The 22,374-nt window shown below is 41.2% G+C and overlaps 2 protein-coding genes across 5 annotated transcripts in view; one reads left to right on the top strand and one right to left on the bottom strand.

Moving 5' to 3' along the window:
* The window catches only part of TPK1 (thiamin pyrophosphokinase 1), a 412,744-nt gene extending 406,380 nt beyond the window's left edge, over positions 1-6,364 (top strand). For both annotated transcript variants that reach the window (XM_033930308.1, XM_033930309.1), the window contains one exon: positions 5,950-6,364. In XM_033930308.1, coding sequence (XP_033786199.1) covers positions 5,950-6,077 — 128 coding nt within the window. In that variant the 3' untranslated portion in view covers positions 6,078-6,364. The remainder of the gene's footprint in view (positions 1-5,949) is intronic.
* Positions 6,365-10,317: 3,953 nt separating this feature from the next.
* On the bottom strand, positions 10,318-20,738 carry SEC61G (SEC61 translocon subunit gamma). Of its 3 annotated transcripts, none has more exons than XM_033930306.1 (4): positions 20,587-20,738; positions 15,850-15,949; positions 12,255-12,357; positions 10,318-10,458 (listed from the first exon to the last, which is right to left on the bottom strand). In XM_033930306.1, exons 2-4 carry the CDS (start codon positions 15,941-15,943, stop codon positions 10,449-10,451), a joined length of 207 nt encoding a protein of 68 aa, XP_033786197.1. In that variant the 5' UTR covers positions 15,944-15,949; positions 20,587-20,738; the 3' UTR covers positions 10,318-10,448. The 3 variants fall into 3 exon arrangements, with proteins under 3 accessions (XP_033786197.1, XP_033786196.1, XP_033786198.1); XM_033930305.1 differs by having other exon boundaries at positions 20,570-20,727; XM_033930307.1 differs by having other exon boundaries at positions 20,538-20,681.
* Between the last annotated feature and the right edge of the window lie 1,636 nt (positions 20,739-22,374).

Below are 22,374 nucleotides of genomic sequence, written 5' to 3'. Positions count from 1 at the left end.
CCCTTGGCCGCTGTATGTCTGTCTGTCTGTCTTTTTTTCTGTGTGTCTATCTCTCCTTGTCTGCTGTCTGTTTTGTTTTTTCTTTCAGTCTCTCTCCCCTGTCCTTCTGTGTGTGTCTTTCACTCCCACCTACCTGTCTTTCACTGTGTCAGTCTGTCAATGTCCCGTCTGGTTGGGTTTTTTTAAATAATTTCTCTCCCTGTCAATTATTGTGCCCCATCCTACCTTTTTTTTAATCACGCGTTGTGTTGGGAAGGGCAACTGGCTGCTGGATTAGGTTAAACCGCCACTCGAAGCAAATCATCATGCGCGCACGCGCCGAACATGCGCACGCACCACACGCTTTACAAATACTCTGCCGGCCACGGAGCTACAGATGCATGGAGTCACAAAGATTGAAGTGCGCATGCGCGCTAAGGGTATTATTATATAGGATTATACTATACTATATTATACTATATTGAAAATAAAATCATTTTACCTACCGGCGATCCTCTGCAGGCTGCTGTAATTTGCTTTAAAGGTAAGAACGGGAGGCCAGGGGGGAAGCCAGAGGACGCTAGAGAGAATGGTGAAACATGCAGGCCTTCGGCGAATCGGGCAGTGCTGGCGCTGTACCACATAGGGAAGTCAGCTGGCAGGCGCCTCTTTTCCTCCTCAGTGTGCCGTGGCACACTTGAAATCTCTGCACACAGTTTGAGATACACTGGTCTATATTGTAGAATAGTCTGATATTGACCCCTGCAGAAACATGAGCCGTGTTGGATCCCATTTTAATAAAGTTGTTGCAGTTCACCAACTTCTATCTGGATCTGTTACCTTTTTTTTTTTTTTTTTTTTTGCGTCTTGCTGATCCTTGGGTGGAGATTTACTCTCGTTTCTGTTACCATCTGTGAACCTTTTCATGAGTTTTATTTGGGCACATTTCCCTGGCCTGTGACTAGTACACAATTGTAAATGGTTATGTTTGCTCTGTGAGAATGCACTATAATAGCTCTCATCCAGATTGGCAGAAAATAGCCCACTTTAACTATGATTCCTTTACTTCTCAAAGCCTGCTCAATATCTTTGCATCTTGCACTTTTAGGTGGAAGAGATTGTGGCGTAGTGGTTAGAGCTACAGCCTCAGTACCCTGAGGTTGTGAGTTCAAACCTCATGCTGCTCCCTGTGACCCTGGGCAAGTCACTTAATCCTCCACTGCCCTGGTACATTATGTAGATAGTGAATCTCAGGGGAGATATGATAGAGATCTATAAAATGCAGAGTGGAGTGGAACAGGTAGATGTGAATCACTTGCTTTCTTTCTAAAAATTCTAGGACTAGGGGACATGCAGTGAAGCTACTGAATGGTAGATTTAAAACAAACCAGAGAACATATTTCTTTATTCATGTAGTTAACTTAGCAGGGTTTAAAAAAAGGTTTGGGTAATTAGCTAAAAGAAAAGACCATAAGCCATAATTTAGACTTGGGGAAATCCACTGCTTATTCCTAGGATAAGCAGCATAAAATCTGTTTTACTCTTTGGGATCTGGCCAGATACTTGTGACCTGGGTTTTCCATTGTTGGATACAGGATACTCAGCTTCATGGACCTTCAATCTGACCCAGTATAGCAACTTTTATATAGAAATTAATACAACCACTGGTGAATATTTTTAGAACTATCCCCTAGCCATCCTTAGTGTACCATGTCTTTGTGGCCTCTTCAAAATCTATCACCTCTTCCTTCATCTGGAACTTAATTTACTATACTATGGGGCTCATAATCGAAAGAGAAAAACATCCAAAAACCGGCTTGTCGGCACTTGGACGAACATTTCTCAAAAACATCCAAGCGCCGAAAATAAAAACGGGTTTTGGACATATTTCTAAATGACCTAGGCCTTCATAGTGCCACTCCAAAGCTAAACGGGGCATTTCGGGAGGCATGTCGAGGGCGGAAGTTGGGCGCGATGTAGTCGTACAGCATGTATAAGCGAAAGTTTAACAGAGCCTAGACGGAACTTGGATGTTGTGACTTAGACCATGTAAAACATGGTCTAAGTCACAAAAACCCACCTAAACTCACCAGATAAGTACTGCAAACACATAACACAGACCCCCCACACACTACCCCAGTGATCATCAAACCCACCCCCATAAAAATTTTATTCAGAACTTTAAAATTCAGCCTCCAGACCATCATCACATGGCCGCCTGGCATAGGAAAGCCTAGTCGTCTAGCCCAGAGGCAGCTTAAGTAGTCTTGGGAGTGGGTTAGGGACTCATGGAGAGGAGGACCCATGCCCATAAGCCCCTGTAATCACTGCATTGATACTTAAACATGTGCACTCCCCTATACACCCCCAAAATTCTTTTGTACTGGCATATAAGTGGCTCCTGCAGCCATAAGGGCTATTGGGGTGGAAGATAAGTGAGTCTAGGGGATTCTGGAGGTGGTTTGGGGGGGGTTCACCGTCACCTATAAGGGAGCTGTAGTGAGGAGAAGCCATGGCACCCTTTTTGTGAAGTTCACAGCAGTGCCCTGTAAGGTACCCACTGCTTAGGTGGCATGTCTGGGTGTGCAGTCCATCACTTTACAGATCCCTCCCACGTCCAACAGGGCTTGTTCTAGGCATTTTGGATTTGGATGGAAAGTTGGACAGAAATGTGTTATAAAGATGGACGATTTAGTGGCTTGGACGATCAGATCGGCAGGACGTATAATTAGACGATTTTCTAAAGTAAAAAAAAGTTGGACATATCTTTCAAAAATGTGTCTTAGGTTCTTTTTAATTTTGGACGACTTGCGAGATGGACGTAAACGGACTTAGACGTCCCTTTCGATTATGCCCCTCCACGGATATTAATATACATGAATTCCCATTTTACATTGAATATAGATTGTAATTGAGATATCCAGATGACAGTCTGAACAAGAATAACTGGCAAGCTTAGGCTCTGCTATGATTTCACAGCTGCAGGAATGACTGTCTTCCTGAAATCCATCCAATTAATGTGAAACCCATTCTTTTTTTTTCACAGGTTTATGAATGTATTTCAAGGCTGCTCCTTATTAAACAGACCAATGATTGATAGTAGTATTTTAATATAGGATATTTTGGGGGATGCATTTTGGTTAAAAATTTTATTCATGATTAATCACAATTAAAGGCAGGGCACAGCCAGCAGTCATCAGGGAGGGGAGGCGCACAGGAGAGAACTGGGGGCCGCACATTTTCTCTCCCTTCGCCTCACATAGATATCATACCTTTGCTGGTGGGGATGCCAAAGCCTCACCAGTCGAAGAAATTCCTTACCCAAGCTGCCTCCTTCCTCATATTGCCTCAAGAGCAAGGAAGTTAGTGGGCTGATGCTGGTCCTCCTCGAACATGGTCAGTTCATGCACATATCAGTGGCTGAAGGCAGTATGAGGAAGAAGGGGGCAACTCGGGCATATTTAGAGGGGGTCTGGGGCCTGAGCCCAAGCAGGGGGCACAGGTTTCCAAGGCTTCTCCTGCCTAATGCCTTCCCCTCTCTCATTCCATCCGCCAAGTCTCAGGTTCAATTCTCTCTACCCATTCACCCATACCACCAAGGTCCAGATCCAACTCTAACTCTCTATCTCCACTAAGGTTCAGGTCCAACTCTCTCCCTACTAGAGAGCTGCATGGGGATGATGGGAATCCCACGGGACCCATGGGTTCCCTCTGGAGTCATAGGGATCCTGTGGGGACCCCTTCGGGTCACAGGGATCCCACGGGGTTGGAGACAGCTCGAGGGACACGAATACCTTGGTGCGCCTCCTTTTCCTGCCTTCCATCCAAAGCAGCATACAGTGCTCCAAGCACACCAGCCGTAGCTGACATGGAAGCCTTCCCTCAGAGCTAACGTCAGAGGGAAGGATTTGGGTCAGCCGCCTGCAGCCCTGCAAAGTGCAGATGGCAGGCAAGAAGGAGACAGCCAACCTGGATGGTTCCAGTACAGTCTTGTTATAGTCAATTAGATATACCATTGTGTTTCTCGAATTTCCTATGTGATTCAGTCCATGGGAAATTATATTTGTGTTTATTTTGAAGAGGGCTATCATAATCACTAGTTTAGGAAAAAAAACTTTTGGAAAAATTTGTTGTCCAGTGTTATCAATCACAATTATTAATTTTAAAAATTTAACATATTAATTGCAATTAACTTGCAGCCCAATTGGTTTGTTTTTTGAACTAATAAATTAATGGCACAATTTGAGTAATCACTGCTTTAATAGCTTTCAGGCTTGCAGGTAGTGTAAAAAAATTAAATTGCAAAAATCATTGCAACCCAAACTGCACTAAAAGTAATAAATTACTTTAAAAAAGGCACTAAAATAAAAGTGCTAAAACGGAAGTTCAAAAGTATGTTAACTTCTGTATTTGTTTTAATTGCAGAGGTTCTTTAGTCCAGTCTTCAAATTTAAATAATATTTGATATACTACCCTTGAAAATATTTCTGGGTGGTTAACAATTACCAGTTAATCATGTGAAAGAAACTAAAATTTTAGATAAAAAAAAAAAGTCAAGGACTGTCCACTGCAAAGCAGACCCAGAACACAGTGCTCCACCATTAACCCAATCAGGTGGCCTCAGAACATCAAATTGGGTGGTGTTAAAAAGAAATGCTTTAAATGCCCTCAAAACAGAGTCTCCAAATCCCTCCTCTCCCCATATTTATCCAGAGGAAGCATCTGCTCCTGCTAACATGGTTTTAAAAATGGTGGGAGTTCTGCCAAGGTCACGGTCTTCAGCAAAATGGGCACCTGTGAGGAAATCTATAGGATGCTGCTACTCCCCCCTTAAGAATACCCCTCCACCGTGCCAGGGCCACCTTAAAACCGTAATCCCACCTAAGGGGGAAGCGACATCAGAGGAGAGCAGAGATCAGTAGGGCATGAATGCTGTGCTGAGAGATTTTCATGTAAGATGTGGCTCTGCAGGAGCAGGCTATCCAAAGATACTAGAGCGTTTCAAAAATTAGCTTTGAATATTGTGTTCTCCATACTTGTGTGGTGAACAGGAGCCTTCTTATACACCTTTAAATAAAATATTATTTGTTTCACCGCAACTGGTGAGTATGTGTGGCATGTCTTACCTGGCCCTACGCCCGCAGTACCATTGTCACAGATAGATGAGTAGCCTATTTAACCTGTAAATTGTATATTGGTATTATATCCCTAGTGTGTGTTAAGCTAGAATAATAACTTGTATTGAAAATCTTGCATTGTAAGGATGGCTGACAAACTGTAACCTATAAACTGTATATCAACTATATTAGTATTAGACCCCTATTATATAACAAGTTAGGATTAAAAAAATAAACTGTACTGCAATTATGGCAAATCATATCCTGTTAATGTTCTTTTTATGTATGTTCAACCTATTCTGAGCTCTTTGGGGACAATGGGATAGAAGACAAATAAATAAATAGTTAAACAGTGGACTAGGACATGGAGAAAAGCCATGTTCCGTTGCTACTGTCATACCTTGTAACCTTAGGCAAGTTACTTAAATTTCCATTGCCTCAAGTACAAAATTAGGATTGTAAAACTGCTGAGGGCAGGGAAAGGCCAGCTGTACCTGCTGCTGTTAGTGAGTCACAGAAATCTTTTTAATACTTTGTTGATGTTGGATTTTGTCCGAAACTACAACAGGAACTATACTCGCCTTTACCGCTAAGAGTTGTGACTTAACCGCATGGCTCATTTTTCATACAAGTAATGAGAGCCTATGAGCAAGACCTTTAGAATTCATAAAACTGAAGTTCGTAGTAAGAAAAAAAATGCATGACTTGCCATAAATACTGTGCTCACAAACATAACGAATAGGAAGACAAGTGTTTGCTTTACTTAGGAAGTTGTCGAGTTCAAACCAACTGCTTTCTCTTTATTTAAAAGTAACTTTGCACTAATAATTGAAATATTTTTCTTCCTTTCCAGCCACCAGTGTGTTGAAGTTTGGAACACTGATCAGCACCTCCAACACCTATAACGGAAGTGGTGTAGTGACTGTGGAAACAGACAACCCTCTAATCTGGACCATGGGCATAAAGAAGACACAGGCCTAAAGTTATCTTTTTATTGGAAACAGTTGTAACATTCAGCTTCTGCAAACCTGTTCTAAATTCATTTCAGAAACACTACAATTTATTAACTTTCAATTAGTATACCCACATATTGTTCCTCTGCTAGTTTGAACAGTATAAAAAGCTGCCTAAATCGACCTGTTAACTAAATGGTTGGGTCCATGCTCATGCCAGATAATAATCATGGTGATGATAGTAATAAGTATAGTTTTCTGTAGTACAACGAGGTCATTAATATTAAACTGAGCACTCAGAGCGATTCTCTATAACAGTGTTCTTCAATCTTTTGACACCTATGGACCGGCGGAAATAAAATAATTATTTTGTGGACCGGCACCAGAATAACACTGGGATAAGTCATGGGCCAGATCCCGCCAATCTCCACCCCAGACCCCACCCCCATAATAGTACTAATTGTAACACCATCTTTTTCTATTCATTTTTCATATATACACACACACAATATAATTGTATTAACACATAATGGTTAACCACAAAATTAAAGTACACAAAGCATACTGTATGCTTCTCAATTTTCATTCCTACCAGAATACAGATAATCCCATGCAAATATGGGACCAGAAACTAAAAGTACTAATATATACAAACAAACCCTAAGCTGCAAGATTCTGCATGCAGTACAACCCCAGAGAAAAAGAAACAAATGCATTTCTTCCTAAACAGACAGCAGATGTAAATCAATCACTAAATTAAAAAATAAAATTATTCCCCCTACCATTGTTGTCTCCCTCCCTCCATGCTGTATCTTGCCGTCTGGCCTTCCCTCCGGTGTTATCTTTGGGCCAGCTCCCTCTTCCTCAGTGCTGCAGTGCACAAAACTGTGAGCAGCGGCTCCTCGTGTATCCCGCGCCTCATCTGGAAGCCTTCCCTCCAATCTTGTGATGTCAGAGAGAAGGCTTCCAGTTCAGGTGCAGAACACACGTAGGAGCCTCTGCCCACAGCTTTGAGCACTGCACGTGCCGGCCCTATGAAACCAACCATTAGTTAAATGGTTTTTCACTTCTTAAATATCTTTGAAGAATGTTCAAGTTTTTTTTAATCACAAGTGACATTTTGCAAGAAAATTTAAAAATGGAGGATCAAGCAATGATTGGGTGGTGAGGTGGTCGGGGTTTGTTCCCCTTGTTGACCCCCTCCATGTCTCTGAGCTATATCCTACCAACACATAAAAATGATTTTGTGAATGATTTTTGTTATATTTATAGTTTGGGAGCTTTTGTTTCATAATGTATATTTTTAGCTTCCATTTTTGACAATGTTTTGGTGTTATACCTTATCCCCTGTATTAGTTTGATTTGGCCCTGTGGACCGGCAAGAAATTTCTGCGGACCAGCGGTTGAAGAACACTGCTCTATAATTGCCAAGTGATTCTCTAACCTCATTGTGCCACATTTGTGGCCAAAATTTGCTGACAGGTCTGAGCTGTCATAGCCTTACTTTCTGATCAGCGCCTGAGTGTTGATTAGCTCAGGCACCATTAGGAAAGTAAGGTTTGACAGCTCAGAGCCCACCCAAATTAAAAATCCTCCAAATTGAAGATCTCCTGCCGCATCACATAATCACCCAACACTGCTAAACACCCCACAGCAGGAGAGATTCCCAACCCATGCCCCCAACTCTACACACACACACAGCAGGAGTGATGTTCACTCTCTTCTGCCATTGCCCAACCCCCCAGGTCAACTTCCCCCGTGTCCCCAACTCTACACACACACACACACACACCACTATCTCCCACTGTTGCCCAACCCTCCACCCCCCAATCTTATTTAGGAAGTCCAGCTGGAGGAACGCCTACCTGCTCTGGCTGACAGGCCCATCTCTTACAGAATGGTGAGCCTTCCCCTTCCCAGTGCATTTGCCCAGGCTGCTTAAGGCCCCTCCTATGGGAATAAGAGAATCAATGCCTCATCGACACTGATCTTTGGGCTGTCAGTCAGACATGATCCCTGACCGTACCTCCACTCCCATGGACCAAAAGGACACGCTAAGGAGAGGGCGGAGATGAAAAATGCAGGCTTGCCTCCTAAGGGTGCTTAACAACCTGCACACAAACTCCTGCTAAACAGTAGGTGAGGAATAAAATTAAAACAGTCCTGAGCTCCAAAGAAACAAATACAGGCTGGCTAACAGGTACCACCAAGAATAGCCTCTCCGTAGACCAGAATCTGCTTCGTCTCTACACAGGCAGAGCTGCAGAAAATACTCCGAGCACAATGAAAACCCTGAAAAGTATTGAAAAACACTGAAGAAAATAAGAAAAAAAGGGTAGAACAGAACCGTTTCTTCGGGCTCATGTGCAGAAGGGAAAAACTACAGGTGACAGTAGAGCTCCCAGTGAAGTAGAGGAGAGTCAGAAGTAAAAAAACCCAGAATGGATTCCTTCTGCACATGGCTCGCAGCCATTGAGCGATAACAAACTTGTCTAAAATGACTCACCTATTGCACTGAAATAAGAGTTATTTATCTTTGTACTGATCTTTTTTCTTTTTATGCTGAACATCAATATAGATTTTGTTAAAGTTTAATTCAAAATATAGTCCTGCATACATCATTTCCTGTAGCTCATATTGCCTTGTGAGTTTACTTTTGTAAATAAGAACCATGTTGCATGTTATCTGTATTTAAAGTGAGTAGATTCTATTTTATACTAGTTTTTATGCCAAAGATCAGTAGCTATGGCCAAATGAAATATACTTAGTTCCCTCAAGCTACTGTAACACTTCAAATCAAGCTGTTATTAGATTAAAACTATAAATATATGAAATATCATGACTGCACTTTGAATGTCACCCATTCCTTACTCAGATTACTACTAAATCCACGATCAACAGAGCTGAATTGTTCCTCTTAAATGTTTGCTTCTATTTGGATTTCTGCCAGGTTCTTGTGACCCGGATTGGCCACTGTTGGCTAGATAGTCCAATGGCCATCTTACTCTAGAGCAGGGGTGTCAATATCCCTCCTCAAGGGCTGCAATCTATTAGGTTTTCCCCAATGAATATTCATGAGATCTATTTGCATGCACTGCTTTCATTGTATGCTAATAGATCTCATGCATATTCATTGGGGAAATCCTGAAAACCCGACTGGATTTCGGCCCTCGAGGAGGGACTTTGACACCCCTGCTCTAGAGGCTGATTGAAAAACTGTCTAAAAGTTTACAGCCAAAACCAAAAAGTCACATATGGTCTTGAGAATGTGAAACAGAGAGGGAAATGTCAGAGCTTGAAGTCTGCATTCCTCTGCTCAACCCAGAATATCCAAGCCAGAATATAATAATTTAAATAATGAGAGAGCCTATTTTACCACCAAGCAAAATAGTCTACCCACACACATACAAATGAAAAACTAAAAACCATGGTGCTTGTACATTGGCTGACTTTGTGCCGCACTCAGAGTGACAACTGACATCATACCACACAGCAAGGCTAATTCCTGAGCAGCTTATCCCAAATTTACAGATTTAAATTCCTGCTAAATTTTTTTTATCATAGCATTTATTTGGGAGTACTTTATTTACCATATAAACTATTGTACAATAAACCTGCAGTACAAAAGTAAATGCAAAGAGCAGTCCCCTTCAGGACTACATTACAATGCCTAGTGGTGTAGTCAGAGTCCCAGTCATAGCAGCCATTTTGAGAGCACAGCTAGAATGGACAGGAGTAACTGGGCACTGCTCCTGTCCCCAACTACGCCCCTGGATCACCAGGGATTGTAAAATGGGAGTGAGGGAGGAGGGGTAGATGGGAGACAAATTGGAAAACAAATGTTAACCCAAAGTATGCCGAGACTAGTAAAATGACCTTCTGTTGTTCAGGAGATAAACTATGGAATTCCATTGTAAGCCAATTATGAAAATGCTATGAGAAAGCACTGCTTAAGACGTAATTATTTGTAGAGACCTTTTTCTAGACAATAATTCTTTTTTATAGATGGTTCTCTGAGGATTATTTGTTTGTCTGATTGTTTTTTACAATTTTATGTTCTTTACAATTTTATGTATGTAAAATTATGTAAACTGTTGTTTAAACGGTATAGAAATTTTTAAAATAAATAAAAGACAAAGGTTTTCAACTTCCTCTGAAACTGTCATTTTCAGCCAAAAATATGGTTGAAAATTAAAATAACCTTTCAGGTAAAACTAAAATTCAGTCAGCCTTTACCTCACTACTTTTGCAACACAAAAAAAATTCAATTGTTTCTTCAAAATTTTATTAAAGGAATAAAATTCAATAAAAATATACACAGATTACAAAAGAATGAGAGTTGTTCATCTTTCCCACCATCTTCATTTCCAAGCTTAAGTCAGGATGCTGAACCAGGAGTTTAGCCACCTCTGCCAGAGAAAAAAAAAAATTAGTACATTGACAAAGTGTATGAAAGCAAAACTGCTTCCCTGATAATACATTAGAATTACTGAACATTCAAATGATAGGCTACAGTGCTATATAGTGACCAAACATTCCTGCTCCTTGAAATGTAACCAGTAAGAGACAGCCAGCTAGACAAGACAAGTTTTGTTTTTGTTGAAGAGGTGGCATTGATTTGTTTTTGGATTGGTTTTTATTTATTTATTTATTTTTTTGGGGGGAGTGTAGGGGGAGAAGGAAACTTTAAAAAGCCTCAGGGGAAGATTATCAAAACTTCACAGTAAAACTGATGGGCCACTGTTGAAGCTGTTTTTGTAACAATTTTAAAAAGGCGAGTCATTTTCCAAAAACAGCAAATGAGGTTTGCGGAGTATAGGCTTATTAAATTTACTTGAGATGAGTCGCTGGCGGTAGCTATCAGCACATACATAGAATACACCCATATTTTTTAAAAAAACCAAATCAAAGATCAGCAGGAGATGCCTCTTCTCCTGCTGCATCACACAACCTCCTGACATCCCCTGGCAGCGGGAAAGATACCCACTCTCTCCCACCATATTGCACAACCTCCCGACACCCACCCCTAACAATGGGAGAGATGCACATTCTCCCTCGCCATCCCCCCCCCCCCCCCAGCCAACTCCACCTATGCCCCAAACTCTATACACACACCCTGCAGCAGGAGAGATGCCCACTCTCTCCCATGAGTCTCGCAGCAGTCATTTTTTCACTATGGACACAGCCGGGCAGGAGTGTAAAGGGATTGTTCCTGCCGCTGGACCACTGGAGACTTAAGGTAGACCTGCAGAAGGACCGGGAAGGGAAGGGCAGACTAGTTACACAAAGTCACCAGGAGGGAGGAACTGAGGCAGTTCCAGTTCCCCACTCCACTGGACCACCAAGAGTACTGGAGGCCTGAAGTTGGTCTGGGAAGGGGGCAGACTGACTGTCTGCACCACTGGACTGCCAGGGCAGTACTGCAGGCCCATGGTGGGTCTGGGAGGGGGACCGTTCCAGGAAGGGGGCCAGATTGGCTGGCTGTTTGGCTGCAGACCCGGCAGACAGGACATCAGGGAGGAGGGGTCACTTCTGCCCTTTACCGGTACTTCAATATAAACCACTGGTTTATATTTAAGTCAACCTTTTTTCCTTCTTTTTTGGGGGAAAAAAGGTTACCTTGCTTATTTTTGGATCAGTTTATATTTGAGTATATAAGGTACTATACAGATGCTTTTTTACTATATATTATGCATATTTCCAGTTAGCAAGGATGCAGCTGGATACGTGTACCTGCGCTAATTGCCCAAGAGATGGCACACAGACACGGTATGTACTGTACACTAATTGCAATACGCAGTTCATGCCTGTTCTCTGCCCATGCCAGCAACACAATCTCAAATGGCTGCTGCAACCTCCAAACAGCAGCCTCTCAAGACTGCTGCTAAAGGTTACAGCAGCCATTCTGATAGCAGAGATGGCAGGGGTAGAAACAACTTGGGATCGCTCCTGCCCTGACTAGCCAAAAGTGTACTAGGAGTGGAGGGAGAGAGAATGTACACAGAGTAGTAAGTTTACGTTTCACCCAAAAATGAACAAGATCAAATATGAATTTTGGGCCTGTTGTGGCACCAAAGCCAAAACCAAAATTCAGACAGCCTCTACATACTTGCTCAAATGAGATCTTAGTCAATCATTGTTGAAAAAATGAAGAACAGTATAAAAGACCCTTGCTACTCTGAAAATCTATAGTCCGTTTACTTACACAATGATGTTGTTGATAGGAATATGGATCAGTTTCACAAAGAAGCCAATAAACCCCATTATTGCAAAACCTATTGCTGTTGCCATTGCAATCTTCTGGAATTCTGCAAGTAAGAAGTATCTTTGTCTCAATATATTCCATTAATTTCCAAATTTTATTAAAGTACTAGTTCCAGAACAGTTTTAATGAACATATCTATAATGAATGGAAAATTAACTTACTTGAATTTAAATACCTGAGGAAATTTAAACCAAAGAAAAATGATACCAATTAATACTTTCATGGTTTGGTTAAACAAGAAAAAAAAAATTACCCCACCCCTTTTACTAAGCCAAGGTAGAGGTTTCTACTGTGGCCCAGAGTGCTAAATGCTCACTGTTCCAATGCTTAGTAAGAAAGGGGGGGGGATGAAAAAGGATATGTGTATCCTATTTTTAAGATCACAGTGATGCTTTGTAGTTTGTTCAAAATAAGATGTTTTGCTTCCTATTTTATGGTCCACATTACTGCCTTGCCTTGTTTCCATGCTGTTTTTTTGGTCAAATATTGAAAGACAAGCAATTGTTCTGATTGAAAACTGAAAAAAACAATCTCAAATTAAACCAAGGCAAAGTCCTTATGCACTTTCCCAATCATAAAATGGTTACTCTTAGATCAGCAGTACAGTCAGGCTGGTTTATTTTTGTTTTTTTGGGGGGAGGGGGGTTTCAGTTGAAATTGATCATACAGTTAAGACTGTTTCTTTCCCAATCAAACTTGGTTAATAAAGTTGTTCATGCATCAATTACTAGTTATTTAGACTATAGTAATTTAATGTATCAGGGTTTGTCCAAGTCTATCAGACACATTCACATGGATCATGCAAAAGGTAAAAAGAGCTAAAACATGAGTCAAGAAGACCCCCCACTGGGTGGAAAAGCCTCAGATAAAGCCCTCCCACCACCACAGCTGTGGCTAAGGTGTTCAAGCAGAGAACCTCATCGACATAAAAACCTCCCGTGGAGCCCAATACGGCTCTATGTTGTGCAAATAAATAGCAAAATTAAATAGCCAAGTTGTCAAATAATTTTAGGTGTAAAATGATTCAAAACTTATCCTTTATCCATGTAATAAATTATAAAGCTCGTTCGGAACACCAACGATGGCAAGGAGACACGGTTCAGAGTATCCCATTTTGAAAGCTTACGATTCAAGGTTACACCCTGAGGTAGCACTATGTGAAACGCTGCCTGCAGATAATCCTATGCCAAATGAGCCAGACACTCCAGAAGAGAAGAAAGCTGAGTACACAGTTTCTGCCAGCCGGTTACTGTAGAGACAGCAGAACTCTCAGGTATCCAAGTGAGTGCGTGGGTATCAGATGGTTCATTCTTGTCTTTTTATTTTTGTTTATTTTAATGTTTTGAATCTGACAAGTCAACCCAGGTCTTCCAGCACCTGAAGCACCCACTCCAATGTGCGGCATCCCTCGGCCAACGAGGGAGCTCTGATCAGCCAACCCTCTAAATAAGGGTGCACCTGGAGACCCATCTGCTACAAGTAAGCCGCCACCACTACCATCACCTTAGTAAAGGTCTGGAGCATTGAAGCCATTCCTGAACCTGCAGAACGGGGATGTACAAACGCGTCTCTGTAAGATCCAGAGGGGCAAGAAACTGTCCTGGAGTCACTGCTGCAATGACCGAACATACGGTCTCCATTTGAAATCGTGGAATCGCTCCAAACACTAAATTACCCAAAAAATGGACAAAATTACATTGAATTCAAACAATAAAATGGGGAGAGCAGAACATGCACAACCGCATCCATGCGTGCTGAAGGAAAATTTGTAGAGGGTGCAAAACTGCACAATGAAGTACCGTATTTGCCGGCGTATAGGACGACTGGGCGTATAAGACGACCCCCCAACTTTTAGTTAAAAAATAGAGTTTTGTGTTATACTCGCCGTATAAGACGACCCCTTCTTCCTTCTCCACCCCTTTGTATTCCCCCATGTGCTTTCAGCGTTCTTCTCCCTCCTCTGTCTTCAAGTGCTTTCAGAGTCCTTCCCCCCCCCTCCTGTCTTCACCATGGTATTTCAGCGTCCTTCTCCCCCCCCTCCTTCTCTACCGCCCCGGGTGCAGCACAGCCAGCCAGGTCCCCTTACTTTTGTGGCACTTCCCCGACCGACCGACAACAGCCCGGGTCCGACAAACTTCCCTGCCCTTAACCGCGAATCTAAATTACCTTCTTACAGCTGCTGTAAGAAGGTAATTTAGATTCGCGGCTACAGGGCAGGGAGGATTGTCGGACCCGGGCTGTTATCGGTCGGTCGGGGAAGTGCCACAAAAGTAAGGGGACCTGGCCGGCTGTGCTGCAACCGGGGCGGGGCGGCCGCCCCTCTCTCTTGGTACCGCGAGGCTACTCTCCTCCTTACCTGCCATGCCTGCAGCACAGAGCCGAACGGAAGTTTTCCCGACGTCAGCGCTGACGTCGGAGGGAGGGAGGGCTTTGTTTAAGCTTTGTTTAAGTCCTCCCTCCCCTCCGACGTCAGCGCTGATGTCGGGAAGACTTCCGTTCGGCTCTGTGCTGCAAGCAGAGAAGGTAGGGAGAAGAAGAGCCGCGCGACTGAGTACATCCAGCCCCGCAAGTAAGGGCATGTAAACTGTACCCGGCGTATAAGACGACCCCCGACTTTGGGGAGGATTTTAAGGTACTAAAAAGTCGTCTTATACGCCGGCAAATACGGTACTATAGAGGCAGAGTGAAAAATCCAGAGTGGATTCCTTCTGCAGCCATGCGACTAAAGGGAAATAAAAGTTTATTATTAACTGCTTAATAATATATTTCTTGTAATTATCAGTATATCAAGTAAATAAATCAAAGCCCCATAAAGAATTTTAAAACAGGATGTGTTTTGAAAGTAAGGTAATCCTTAGCTATCCCTACCACAGTGAGGCAAGGCCCTTTTTCTTTGGTGGCTATCTGCACTGATAGAGGGAACCAAAAAGTCACTAAATATATAACAATGAAACATTAAATATATAATGAGTGTAACATATCACCCATTTCCTTACTGCTTCATTTGTCCACAACTGAGCCTGAGTAGAGGCACAGAAACATATACTAAGGCTTGGATTCTGTAACTGGTGCCATCGGTGGCACTGGGTACAGAATCACACCTCTGGCAAAGGTAGGCACTGGAAATGTGGGCCAGAGTTTTCCTGACCTACATTTCTGGAACCTACCTATAATGTGACTTGGGCCTCTGTAGGCGCTTTAGGCCACTTAATACCAATTCCGTCATTAGCCACACCCAAAGTGGCCTAAAGCGCCTACAGAGGAGCAATTCTGGCACTGATTTTTAAGCACCTTGAAACTCAGTTAAAAATGTTATTTCAACTGCATTTTTACGAGTTTTGAATGCCTAAAAAAAAAAAAAAAAGCCGCCATTTAGAGAATTTGGGCCTAAGTGTCCTTTAAATTTGAAGTCATTGATTTTATAATATAAAATCTATACGACATCTAATAATAATATATTACACACATTATGAAGTTTGTATGGAGAAACACAGCCACAGAGCTTTACTTTGTTAGCTTTTCGAATATAGTTTACCTTTTCTGTCCGGTTTAGTGCATCTTTTTACAAGCCTGATAGAATCCTTTACAAACTGGCGGCTAGGTTCAACAAACTGCATTACTTGATCCATGATTTACTGTAAAACAAGAAAATATATAAAACATTAAAGCACACATACTATTGTTCTGGTACTACGGCGGTATGCAAAAGTTTGGAATCACTTTTGAATTTTGCATTTTTTACTTTCTGACCTTTTATTTTAATTTCTTTGTTGACCCAATAGATTTCTCTATGTATCACATTATAAGGCATGGCTATTAGAATCAACTTTTTAAGATAATTTATTTCTAATTTTACAATTTTGTTGATAATGGGATTGAGACCTTCAATCAGCAGGTGTTATTTCTGACCAATCAGGAGGCTGCTTTTGTCAGCCATTCACAGTCCAGATGTCTAGGTAACAGGGCAACTATGAAAAACATAGGATTTTGTATTTCATACACTTTTCTGCATCAACCATGAACAGTGATGAGTAAGAATTTTCATGCTACCAGATCACCAACAAAGTTAGCTGCATTCACAGCATGCTAGTAAAGATTGTACAAAAGAAGAGAGAGATTCAGTGGTAGACAAGCCTCAGTCTGGTTGTCCACATGCATCAACATTGCGCCAAGACTGCATTTCATTAACTGCAAGTTGGCCTCACCTCAGCTACTGAGCGAGTGGTCAGATGAGTGTCATGTCAATGTCAGCTCATCAACAGTTCATCATCGCTGGTGCCTGCAGGGCTGCAAAGCATGCAACAACCCACTGATGACTGATGTCCAAAGGCGCAATCAGATTGAATGGGCATGGAAGCACTCAAGCTGGGATACGCAAAAAAGATATCCAAAGACTTCAAAATATTCGAAACACAGCTATTAGGCTAATCTTTAACATTCGTAAATTTGATCACATCACGCCATTCTTGAGGGAAGAGCACTGGCTCCCCATCTCTCACCTTATAACTTACAAAATATTTCTATTAACTTTTAAAGTATTAATAACAGGCAAACCTCCTTACTTAGCATGCTTTTTGATGCCATATACTCCATCTAGAACACTTAGATCTGAAAATCAAAAACACATCAGAACTTCTACCTTCTCAGTAAAAGGTCCACAACTCTGGAATTCCATGCCAATAAACCTTTGACTATTGAATTCAATCAATAAAGTTTAAAATGGAAATAAAACCATTTCTCTTTACAGATGCTTATTATAACAGATAATTGCCCTCATGTCCTGAGAGTATTCTGCAAGACATGGAAAGTTTTCTGAACTGTATTTTCCTTTCCTCCTGTTTGATGTTATATGAATTAAAAAAAAATTTTGGATTATGATTTTAGATTGCAAGCTGCCCAGACGGCTCTTACACTTAGCACGGGATAGAAAAATTTTAACAAACTTGGTTCTTTTCAGCGATGAAAGTATCTTCTATCTGTTTGGTAACCAGGCTCACACCTACTTGAGGTTTCCTGGAGAGGAGTTCAAAGCCGAGTGCCTCAACCTCACTGTGAAGCATCTATGGCTGCCAGTAGTGTCGGATGTCTGCACATCATTGATGGAATGGTCAATGGGACTAAGTACATCAAAATACTGCAAAAGTGCACGGTGCCATCAGCTCTGCAACTGTTTCCAGGCCAGTTTCTGTTCCAAGATGACAATACACCCTGCCATCACTCCACACAAGTGATCAACTGGAAGCATCAGAACAACATTGAGTCAATTGACTGGCCTGCCCAATCTCCAGATCTGATCAATTACTTGTGGCACAAGGTGGTCTGGAAGATGGCTACAAAATGTGAGTTGATTGATTCACTCATTGCAGCCTGGAACCGCATTGTCACATATGATCATCTCAAACTGGTTCTCAATTCCGACATGGTGCAAACAGGTGATCAAGAACAGAGGCCCACCAAATACTGAGTCATCACTGACAAAGTGGCCTTTTTCAAGGCCACCTACAAGTTTCAAGTTTATTTAAAAATTTGATTTGATCGCAATATCATAATCCAATGCGATTTACAAATACTAATAAAATCAGGATAAGAAAAAAAAAGGAAAAACCAAACAATTGTTAAAACTATGACACTACAAGACACTAGAGGAAGATAGGTTTAATTAGAATTCATAAATAAATAAAATGAACTTAGGTGTTAAAACAATAGGATGGGAAATAGTTACCCACTTAATTTTCATTTAGAGGATTTTAATCCACTATAGGATGTTTGAGTTATATAGAATTCAAGCAGCTCAGTAGAAAGCATTCTTAAAGAGGCAGCTTTTCAAGAGACCTTTGAATTTACTAAGTGATTTTTCTTCCGTAATATAAATTGGAAGCGATTCCAGGTTTGAGGTGCCATTACAGAGAAGATCAGGTCCCTCCTCGAGTAAATGAATCTTAGTGAGGGGACTGAGAGGAGAGATTTCTCCTCAGATCTTAAAGATCTTGTTGGAATGTAAAGGATTAGAAGTCTTTCTAAAAATGCAGGAGCTTTATTCATTAACGTTTTGTGTGTAAGTAATGGTATTTTGTATGTAATTCTGTAGTTTACGGGTAACCAATGTGCTTCTTTTAATAGGGGAGTAACATGATCAAATTTTTTTCTTTTGGTAATTATTTTTATTGCGGTATTTTGTAGGATTTGTAATCTACGTGTTTCTTTTAGAATTATTCCCTTCCTTGTACAAGGCATTACAGTAGTCTATTTTTGATATGACTAACAAGTGAATTAGAATATTCAATGATGATTCGTCAAGGAATGAGAATAACAATCTAATCATCCGTAGCCTATAAAAACAGCTTCTAATTAGTGAACTTATTTGCTAGTGATAATTCAATTTCTGGGCCAGAATAACCTTTGAAACTTCCTTTATTATTATTTTATTGATATTTATGCACAATCCTAATTTATGCCCTTCCCTACATGGAAATAGCATAACCTCTGATTTAGATGTATTCAGAGCTAGTTTGTTGTCATGTAACCATTTGTAAATTTTCAATAATTTCTCATTGAATTTGAATTTTTTGGACAAAGTACATTAATTTATGTAGAAAAACGATTAACATGACAACTTAGGGGTCATTTTATCAAGCTACGGTAGGGATTTAATGCACATAATACCGCGCGTTAAACCGCCTGCCGCACTAGCCGCTAACACCTGCATTGAGCAGGCGTTAGTTTTGTAGCAGGCCCTGGGGGTTAGCACGGGATGAAATGTCAGACGCGCTAACCCTGCTAGCGCGGCTTGATAAAAGGAGCCCTTAGACTGAGAAATTTAAGGCCAAGCTAGAATAAAAAGTTGATTCCCTTATAATAAAAAGATGTATCCCTTATAATGTGGCACACAGACAAATCTAGAACAACAAAGAAATTAAAATAAAATGTCAAAGTTGAAAGAATGCAAAATTCACAGGTGGTTCCAGACTTTTGCACACCACTGTATATATGTTATGTCTTATTTTTATACAGCAAAATATTCATGTACTTGTAAAATCTTAAGGCTAAACAACTTTAGTTCTAATTTTTAAAAAAATTAAATCAAGCTTATTTTTTTCTTTTTAATTTGACAGATCACCTCTACCCAGAAGCATCATAGCAGTTTGAAACATATCAACAGCTAGAGACTGGTTGGTGACTGTCTTTACCACAAATACTTTTAAAGGATTATGCATTAAGCATTACTCTCTATAAAGTGGTATAATTATCAATGTGGGCTAGCGTTAAGATGTGTAATTTTGCCATTAACTCATGCTATGTTAACACAAGTCCCATTTTATGAAATGAGACCTAGTTAATAATACATAGGTTTAAAAGTAAACTAGTATGTCTGATTCCCCCACCCACCCAAACATCTTACAACTATACCTAGCCACAATTTCAGTTAAGAAAGTTATTTAGGCAAAGGCAGCTTGCTAGTACTCTATACTTAAAATGCCCTGCCAGCTGCACTTTTCAATCGTGACATCATCCAAGTCAAAGGCTGCTCAACAGGAAACTGGTCAAGTGAAGAGGAGAACCTCCCTGACGAATTGGAGCTGATTTCTGTAAGTTCCAACAACCCCCCTCTCTTCACCATTCGACCCGCTTCCCCTCCTAGAAAGAGAATATTAGCCATCTACTACTACTATTTATTATTTCTATAGCGCTGAAAGGCGTACGCAGCGCTGTACATTCTACTCAGAAAGCCACAAAAGGCAAAAACGAAGAGGGAACGCATTCGGCGTCATGTTCCAAAACAGAAAACCTCTATCTCCGCCCTCGCTTACAACAATGAAACGGAAGTATTTTTTTTTTAAAGACCCATCTCTCTTTTTAACCCTTTATTTGGCATTGTTGATCAGAAGTAACATGTGTCTTCTACGGCTCTTATGGGACATTCGCATCTCCAAATGCTTGTTTACATGGCACTGTTGCTCTCGTTCAACATCAAGTTACATAAAGGGTTAAAATTAAAGGGTTAAAAAAGGATTCAAAGCTCCGAAAGCAGTGCACCCACCACAACCTTACCTCATTGTATATACCTGTTATATATGTATATATATATATATATATAATTTTTATTTATTTTTTTTTTTTTACATTAACAAGGCACAGAGCCTGCTCTCCCCTGTTCTCGGGACACAGCGGCCCAGAGCGACACCCCCCACCCCTTAGCCCAGAGCCGCGCGCGCGGAAACCCACCCGGGACCCAGGCCTCGCGCTCAAACAGTCACCTGCCGAAAGTACAAACCCGCTCCAAGTCTGTGGGCGCGCGGGGCAGAGCCGGTACACTTCTCCCTAGGACACGTCGCACTCCTCTCTCCAGCCTCTTCTACCAGCCAAGAGCGCTGACGTTGCGTTCCAGCCCCTGCCACGCGCTTGCGCGACACGTCATCAAGCGCCAGATCGGCAGAGCCTACTGACGTTGTCATGTTGCGCTTCCTGAGGGGGAAGTTGCCTGCAGCAGGAAAGTGGCGGAGCATTTGCAGTTGGTAACAGTTCAGTGAGCTGGTGCTCTATTAGCTGCCTGTGACCTAGTGCTGCAGCTTCCTATTCTGAGCAGGGTTCAAGTAACTGATGATGTGTACAGACGTTGTTAAAGTGCTGTATAAAGTGGTAAATAAAATAGGGAAAGATGCAGAAGCATGAGTTTGGGAATGCATTTCAACGTTTTGTGACTTCTCTGCGTATGGGATTGTGTGGTATAGAAAGATGAATGGAACGTTGGCTGTATGGTGTGTGTTTGGGTGGGATTAATGTACAGTACGAGTGTATAGGTCTTTAGGGATGTGTGGATGATTTATATGGGGAAGTTTGGCGCTTTGTGAATATGCTTGGCTTGGGGAGGACAAAATGTATATGGCCTTGTGTGACTGGAAACTTTGAAAATACCTTTTCGTGCTGCCTTTCACCACTTGCTCTTGTCATTTTTTCCCCCTTCTCTTTGCCAAGATGCTGGAACGGAATAGTAATTAATATGTCAGTTCCTATATCCTATAGAAAGCATTTGGGGGGATTTGGAGACAGGAGTATCAATGGAAAAATCTGAATATGAACCTTGGTTTTACTGTTTTTTGGCACAAAAGGATGAGGACCAAATATAGTCCAAACACAGAGCAGCAATATAAAACCAGTAGTTATTTATTCAAGGCTCACAATAAAGCAAGTAGCTGTTCATTCAAAGCTAAAAAAAAACCTACCAAAGCGACCCCATAATCAGTAGAAATAATCCAAAGCACTTCAAATTTTAGCTCTTCAGCCCATCATGTTTTAGCACAGGGAAAAAATTAAAAGTGTTGATTGGAAAAATGATCCATAGGTGGTCACCTATAATACTTATAATAATTGCATTCATGGGGTCTCTATCCTCTATTGTAAAACCCAAACAGGTTCCAAGAGGGTAAGAGAGCTATAGACCCCATGAGTGTAACCTTATATATAGGTGACCTGAAGGGTGGATCATTTGTTCAATTAGTACTTTTTAATTTTGCCCCTGAAACAGGCATTATGTGCCAAAACATGTTGGGCTTCAAGGGTGTGGGAAGGCAAGGGAGGAGGAAATGCTGGTCTACAAGGGTGGAGCAAGTGATAGGGAAATGCAATACCAAGAATGGTGGAAACCATGTGAGAAAGGTCAAGGGAGTTGTCAAGGAGATTTATCATCTAAACAGTAATTACACCAAGCTTAAATCCAATTCTATTACTTCTAATATGTCCACTCTTGCGTATAAGTCTGTAATTTTTAATAAACTGTATATTGTAATTCGCTGCATTTTAAGATTCACTGATTATCTGCATATTGTAACTGGCTGATTGTCCAGCTCTCTTCAATGTGAACCGCCTAGAAGTCACATGATTATGGCGGTATAGAAGAATAAAGTTATTACTATTATTATTATTATGAGTGAGAGGCAAATAGTGAGTACAGAGGTTAGAAATGTGGTAATGGGAAATAGGTGAAAGATAAACGGGAATAGAAGGCTGGGGAAGGGATGAGATGAGAAATGAGAGAGCTAGGAGGTGAGAGAGATGGAAAGTT

Source organism: Geotrypetes seraphini, chromosome 2 (assembly GCF_902459505.1).
Source record: "Geotrypetes seraphini chromosome 2, aGeoSer1.1, whole genome shotgun sequence".
NCBI lineage: Eukaryota > Metazoa > Chordata > Amphibia > Gymnophiona > Dermophiidae > Geotrypetes > Geotrypetes seraphini.
This window is presented reverse-complemented; position numbering and strand designations above follow the sequence as displayed.

Coding starts and splice junctions, on each gene's coding strand:
- SEC61G (XM_033930306.1), bottom strand. CDS start 15,943: ATGGATCAAGTAATGCAGTTTGTTGAACCTAGCCGCCAGTTTGTAAAG. Junction 12,358..15,849: donor CACTAAACCGGACAGAAAAG/GTAAACTATATT, acceptor TCTTACTTGCAG/AATTCCAGAAGATTGCAATG.